Here is an 8012-nt window from a genome sequence, read left to right as displayed (position 1 = left end):
CTCCCCCCTCCTTCTCCCACCTCCCGCATGCATATGCTTACCGCAAGCTATCTTCAGGGACGCCAATACTAGTCCTTATATGGAAAGATTCCAACATTTTTGGCGTATTTGTTGAAGGTTTTGTTTTAATAACTAACATTTTAATTTTTACCTTCATAAAATTATCAGTAGTCGATATATGTACATATATTGGTACTCATCTGATGTAGATTATCCATTTGACGGAAATGTCTAATGGCCGATATCTACGTGCACCTTGTAGATATCGGCCTACCGTTGTTATATCAGGAAGTATGTATTTAAGCGGTGGCTCTTAGGGCAGGGCCGCACCGTACAACTTTGTCGGCCGACTAGTTGCGCGACACGAAAAAATGTATGGAAATGTATGCGACAAACAAGTTGACGGGTGTGGCATGTCCCATTTACCTGCATGCATTGGTCTGGTCGCCCTCAACCAAGTCGCTCGCAAGTCGCATGGTGCGGCCCGGCCCTTACGACATAAACTCTGCATTGATGAAGACTCGAAAAATGAACTCGTACCAAATAATTAAGATTAGGAGTAGGGGTAGACGGTTTCGTCAGCTCCTTTCGTCAATGTCGTGCGCGTGATCGCAATTTGCACAATAATCCGTTTACCTATTTAAATATTCATGTCACATGAAGAGGGATGAGGTGCATAGCATGGTCATTTTTTATTTTCGATTTTTTGTGGCGAACTCGTATTGCATTTGGTCTCAAATATTATATTTGGGTCAAAAGGGGTAAACTTTAATGGCGCGTGCAAGGTTAGTTTTGGCCGGCACGTGTGTGATGGTTCTCTTCAACCTACCTGAAATTTTTATTTTGTTCAACATGTTTAGTACACTCGTCCTAATATAGTTTTACTGAATGAACTTTTTTTATTCCGTGCGCTTTGGTAGCGGAAGCAAGACTGAGTTCACGAACAGCGAGTGTGTGCGCGTCGACACGAGTCCACACGTGTACCATGTGCGCGTACACAAGTGCGCAGTTGTGCGCGAACATTGCTACAATGTTCGCGCACGATTTGTTATTGTTCGCTTGAGTGAGTCGACCAAAACAAATATTTGTGCCGTACGCTGTGTAGCACTGTGCCGCATAGTTCAGCACGCTGGTGGAATCTCGCCTTTACCTTTACATCGAAAATGCGCATGCGCACTTTGTCAATTGACATTCGTACACATTATTTTTTTTCTTTTTACAAACATATTTTTACATACATACGTATATACATATACCAGGAAGCCCTAACAGGTAAGCCCCAATGTGCCTTCCTAGCCAATTACAAAAAATGCAGCATTTTTATTACATAAGTCACAGAATTATGAAACTGAAAAACTCGAAATTAACGAGACATCTGTAAATATTAAAGCTGTACATCAAATTCGTATAAACATTTTCCCCACATGATCTCAATAAATTTAGATTTAAGTTCGGCAGTATTATAAGACGGGTAATCGAATTAATTGATTAAAAATATTGCAAATGCCCCGAATGTTGTTCTAAGCTTATAGACCATTTTGGTTTTATAGTTAAACTTTGTAACATTACTGAATATCTTTTGTGGTTCGGTGATTATTGGTCACAAAGCGCTCGTCCAAAAGTCACTAAAATCTCTATAACGGAACATCTGGTAGCCGAAAAGTCCATCATACTAACGAAAACACTTGAGTGCCAAATATTGCGTATTCGCGATTTTCAAGGCAAAAATTGTATTTGTGACCACCGCATTGTGACTAATAATCCAATTACCATATTTTGTATCTTTGGTGAATTTTATGTTCACCACTAACTGAACAATGTATTAATTATAAATCAATTGGCGTTAATATATTATTAATGCGAATGGCCAACGTCTATAGCATTTTGCTAAAAGAGTGTTAATTTTTTGACACACTTTAGTTAATTTAAAAAATATTCCACAATGGCAGCACCGACAGTGAACGTCAGTTTCATTTGAGGAGGTCGGAGTGTGGGTTGCGGTTGGTATCGTCGATGTCAGTGCGAGTCGCGATGTCGGCAGGTTCGAGTGTTTCAGTGCGAACCATCTTTCCCCGCTCAATTACACTCCTGACGGCGGAGACTGCACGCTCCAGGTAATCAGCATTCCATATTTTCATCCTGTCTTTGAATTTGAACGTTCTGAGAAATCCCGTTGCGGTCCAAAGCGTTTTCTGCTCGCTGCTCGCTGACCCCGAACGTTTGTTGGCCTCACCATTGGCCGCGTCTACACTCGTACCGATTCATATTACGTTTACTTCCGGTTTATGACTCATCAAATTACATTTTAATGTACCATTTTCTGAAAACTTTTTCACTAATTAAATGAATTTACTTGTCGTTTCAGCCCTCACCATTTGAAAATAAAAAAAATCCTCAATGAACTCGGATTGCTATCAGCTGAATCTCAAGGCCTAAAACATTCAATTACAACTTTCGATAAACTTGTTGAATCCGATCACAAAATTTATTTAGCTATCGATCCTGAAGAAAACGAGTAAGGATACACACCACATAAAACATATTATTATTAATAATTTTTGATGATAGATTTTTAATTTCACAGTGACGACGGAGAGGTGGTCGGATTTTTAAAATTGGGTGAAAAAAGATTGTTTGTTACTGATGGATCAGAACCAGCATGGCCAGCAAATATACAATGTGTGCTAGACTTCTATATTTGCGCAAAATATCAACGACACGGCTGGGGACGACATTTATTTGAACACGCTATTGAAGTAAATAAAAATTTAATTTATATATCAATCAATTAATTTGAATGCGGTTATTAGTCATTTTTTTGGTGTTTTCTGTTTAGACAGTTATCTAGTATTGATTTTTTGATTTCGACACAGATAAAAATATGTACATACATCAATCATTCTTACTAAATTAATTATCATATTTTTACAGAATGAAGATATCGAACCGTGGAATATGGCATATGATAGACCATCTGAAAAGTTGATTAACTTCCTTGCCAAATATTATCGTTTAACTGATGTCGTTGAACAACCAAACAGATATGTCATGTATAGAGATTACTTTATCAATACTTCAGTAAAATATGTTCAAGGCAGATGTGCGTTGTAAGATATATCGATACATTACATATTTATCATCATTTGAATATATGCTAAATTTAAAATTAAAGTACATATATCTAGATTATAGTTTTCTAAATAAGACTATATTTTATTTCAGGAATTCTTCTCTTCGGCCCCAAAGTTCTGGTTTCCTTTCAAGGCGATATTGATTATCATATTCGTTTTTTATTCAAAATATTGCAATCGTGAAATTTTAAAAGACAATATATTTATGTTAATTTTTTCCATACATGCTATTTATAACTTTGAATTCAAGTCAGAATATTTTCTTTTCATAAATATGATTATTGAAATAAATATATTACTTTTCATAAATATGTAAGATTCTATATAACTTCATTAGAAGTTTTGAAAACTAATACATACATATACATATACAATATGTATATATATGCAGTGGTGGATCTAGGAAAATATATTGGAAATTGTTACCTTTAATCTCTCATAAAAAAAATTGACTAGCAATGAATTTAAAATATTACTAGAGGAGCAAAAACCCTGAGTTGATAATGGAAAAATTTGGTAGCTGAAAGAGATATATAACATACATATGTATTCATATATTTGATGTATGTATGTATATTTTCTTAAAACGAGAGTTTTTACCCCGGTATACCTCCTGAATCTGCCACTACATTTGTACAAATTCAAGTTCAATATTTTACAAAAATATTAATTAACATGTCCCTTGCGCTTCATATGAGCAGCTTACGTTTTAAATTGTGTACTATAATGTTATTAAATTATAGCTGTAGATCTTTGCATTGTGTGAATAATTAGGATTCACAAATGCACATGTAATGTGTGAAGGGTTTGCTATTTCAAATTTGAGAAAGCCTATATTTTTTGTACAAGCTTTCACAAATGGTTAAATAACATGTCATTAAATTTTCATTCGTCTGGGAAACTAAATATTTATGTAACTGTGAAAACATTTATACAAAACTGTCTTTGCTCTAACAAAAAATAATGTACTCATTTATATTGTTTACCTTTACGTTATGTATGTATGTATATATATAGTATATTTTTGAGGCTCCTAATGAAACGGTTACATTTTCATAAGAAGCTATTAAGAGATGGCAGGCTATTTTTGGTATTTATTTTAGGTATGATTAGTAAACTTTCCATCGCAATTATTTAGGCATCAACGTAATGTTTTAAGTCTTGGCACAAACTAAAAGTTTAATACTACTTTTTTTTTAAACTAACAATGAAATTATTGCAATTACTTCATGAGACCTTTTCTTTATTTTATTCGTGTATATAATGAAAAACTTCAGCTATCAAGCTAAATTTATTGTAAAATTATTTATTATTAATCACGCTGATACAATCTCGGTTTGATGTAGTTCGTGTTTGTGATTAATTTTGTAGGTTATGTTATAAGTTTATTAGTTGTTAATTAAAGTTTAACAGTTTTTAATATGTGATTTTAAATGTGTGTATATTATGTTTAGATACAATTAGAATTACGTACATATATGGGTATACTTTTAACAAATATCATTGTACAAATTTTACTGCAATAATTCACGTAGATGTGTTCTCCAACTTGAAATATTTATATATACATATTCAACATCACATATTAAAAACAGTTAGACTGTAATTTGCTTAAAATATTTTCCTAATTTTCATTTCGTCCATTAATTATAATAATTTCACCTGTGATAACCATGAGTCTTGCTTTTTTTGAAAAAGAGATTACTCTTTCGAGATTGTTTTTATTCCTAATGTACCTCTAATTAAAATGTTTGTTTTTTTATTTGCAATTACATATATTTATTAATTAGTTATTTATACAAATATATAATGAGGCTTTGTAGATCACTTTTGTGATTAATTAAACATGAAATATGCATATACATAAGTATTTATTAATTTTTTTGCAATACATATTTACTAATGTGATTTTTGAAGAGTTTCATATCATTACTTAATTTTCACCTTCCTCTTTCACTAAAATGATTTTAAATAGCAATTCATATTTATTAACATATTTTTGCACTGGAGTGGGAATATATAATACTTGGATATTAAAAATCTGGTTGTATTTAAAAATATATTTTTAAATGTGGTAATGGTTTATGATTTAATATTTCGAATATTCATTCAGATTGAATTTTTATAGTTCAATGTAAAGAAAACTTACAAAATGATTCATTACTATTTTTTTCAATTACATACATAGTAACAAATTTGTAATATTGAAACTGTGATGTTAGAATATAAATCTGTAAGCGTTATGAAATAATTGTTTATATTTTACATGTGAATGTTTTTAACCTGTAGGTAGATGTGTTACAAAATATAAAAATTCCCGTATTTATTATTTCAAACATTGCTGTGATCGTTTGATCACCTTTCGTGGGTTATTGATCGTTAACTTATTAAACTTATTATTAACAAACCAATTAATTAATTTATTTCAATTACATTATATTAATAGCTATAGTGATTCTCAAGTTACCAAAGTATACAGCCGTATACAGAATTTAGATTTCAAAGTGGTATATTAACTAATGGAAATAATCGTTTGTGTGTGATATTTTTTTACATGCAAAAAAAATATATATTTTGAATTTTAGCCCAAATACTACATATATGAGTAGCCAATTGAGACGGTTTCTTTTAATCATGGGATCAATTTAAACATTAGCTCTTATCATCTAAATGTTTCCTTTATATGATGGGATAAAATGTTAAATCTCCATATTTATCGATCATTTGTGTCGAGGATTCAATTGATTTTTTTTTTGTTAACTTATTTTGTTTGTTAGATTCTATATACATATTATATAGTGTTTGTATTCATCAATACGATGACACACACAATGTTACGTTTATGAATACCGAATTTTTGCCGTAATTCAGTTACTTTTACAAATACTATTTAAATATTATTACATATTATGTTTGGAGATTCTATACATTTTTTGATTTTGCACATATTGTCAGTGTAAGTATAAAATCCCTATAAATGTTTTTAAAGTGTGAGTGAATTTGTTTCGGCCAATTTGCAATATATATTTGGAGTGAATAAATTTATTTAATACAATATTTATTAGTGTCTTTTTTATGAATATAAAGGAACAGATGTATAAATCTAATCTTTAATTATTATAATAAAAAAAAAATGTGATCGATAACAAAATATTTACAATTGATTTCGATCTACTATGAAAGTTGATATCTTAATTTATTATGATAATAACCGAAATAAGATATGAAAATTACACAGAGTTTGCGTTTGTATAATTTTTTAATAAATGTACAAAGATTGATAAGTTGAGGAAACGCTACAGTCATTTGGTCATGCTAAAGTTGTCGGTCACTAGGATTTAAAGCTAAAAAATAAACATTACATAAGTAATTTTATTTTAATATAATTTCTCGACTAATTGATTTCGCGGTAGTAATTTGTATATACAGACCTGACAAGAGGGGCTACCACTCTACCAGCCGATAATAATAACCAGGGCTCGCTCCATATTTTATAAATTTTAAATTATGGCGAATGCTTATACCAAAAACTGAAATAATAAACCTGGTGTAGGCGGGGTACTGTGTGTTGACCGTATCCCGGCCTAACGAAACACTGTTGTGCTAGTTTTATAAAGTTTTATTGTTTGCCTATGGTTGTACAAAGGTATTATATTTGGGCAAAAGTATGTTGTTCAGCGGTCTCTGGATATGGTAGAGTGTCGCTGGCTCGGCATTCAGCTATGTTCAGAAGATCTCTGGATGCGGCAGTGTGTTGCTGGCTCGTTGTTCGGCTATGTTCGGAAGGTCTCTGGATACGGCAGTGTGTTGCTGGCTCGTCCGGCTGGTTGGTCTTCCAAGTCCGCGTAGTGTAGTGGTGGCTGGTCAGGAGCTGTATGTCGACTGGTCTGCTGTTGTGTGTCGACGCTTACTGCTGTGGGTCGACTGGCGTTGTTTGGGTTGTACCTCCTTTTATAGTGTTTCTGGAATCACCTGATCGATGGTGGTGGTTGTTGATGCGTAAGCGAGGAATTTGCTTTTGTCGATGGTTGTTGATGCGTAAGCGAGGAATTTGCTTTTGTCGATGGGGTGGACTTTTCTGGAACGATTGGCGCCGTTCCGCTCGATGTAGTTTAATGGTGGCGGCGTGTTTCGACCGTTTTGGTTCCACTCGACTGGTAGGGGCGTTCCGCTTGAGTTTAATATAATGGCTGCAGGTGTGCGTCGTCTGGGTTTCGTTCCGCTCGAGTGTGAAGGGTGGATCATTCTCGAAGGATTTGGCGGTTGATTCACGGGTTGTTTACGTGTGTGAGTTCTGCAAGGAATGTGGTTTGTTGTTGTGGAATATTCTCGAATGTTTCGATGACGATGACGATGACGAGATTCCTACACTGGAATTGAAAACACATAAAATTGTCTTGGATATGTGTAATGAAAAAAAAAAAAAATTACAATACTACACAGAGCTCGGATTTTTTATTGGCGACTCTGTGTATATACATGGATCAGGGTGATTATTCCGTACAAAATGATCTCGCACACGTCTCTATGGGTATGGGGTGTGGTGTGATGCGCTATCGTGTCGAGGATATGTGGGAGAGGGGGGTTGAACGTTTGACATGTGCTCCTGATACTGAACGCTGAGCGAGCGTTGCAACGTGTGACGTCAGCATCAGATGCGCGGGAGCGTACACACACACACACACACACACACACACACACACACACACACACACACACACACACACATTCATCCATTATTTTGAACGGGTGAAAGGTGCATTAATACCTGCGCGCCTATAAATTACCTTGCACTATATTTATATATAACATATTATGGAGGATGAACGAATGAGACGACTGGCATGTTAATGCACGTGTTTATTATATGACAGCTGAAGA

At 33.7% G+C, this 8012-nt stretch overlaps 1 protein-coding gene across 2 annotated transcripts; it reads left to right on the top strand.

The window, feature by feature from the left end:
• The first annotated feature begins 1956 nt into the window (after positions 1-1956).
• Positions 1957-6230, top strand: LOC143909027 (alpha-tubulin N-acetyltransferase-like). 2 transcript variants are annotated; one of them, XM_077426916.1, is made up of 5 exons: positions 1957-2114; positions 2366-2515; positions 2585-2756; positions 2932-3107; positions 3223-6230. In XM_077426916.1, the coding sequence occupies exons 1-5, from the start codon at positions 2014-2016 to the stop codon at positions 3272-3274; spliced, it is 651 nt and encodes a 216-aa protein (XP_077283042.1). In that variant the 5' UTR covers positions 1957-2013; the 3' UTR covers positions 3275-6230. The 2 variants fall into 2 exon arrangements, with proteins under 2 accessions (XP_077283042.1, XP_077283043.1); XM_077426917.1 differs by having other exon boundaries at positions 1979-2114; positions 2932-3100; positions 3223-4992.
• Positions 6231-8012: the final 1782 nt, after the last annotated feature.

The sequence above is a fragment of the Arctopsyche grandis genome, chromosome 3 (assembly GCF_051622035.1).
Source record: "Arctopsyche grandis isolate Sample6627 chromosome 3, ASM5162203v2, whole genome shotgun sequence".
NCBI classification, from domain to species: Eukaryota; Metazoa; Arthropoda; class Insecta; order Trichoptera; family Hydropsychidae; genus Arctopsyche; species Arctopsyche grandis.
This window is presented reverse-complemented; position numbering and strand designations above follow the sequence as displayed.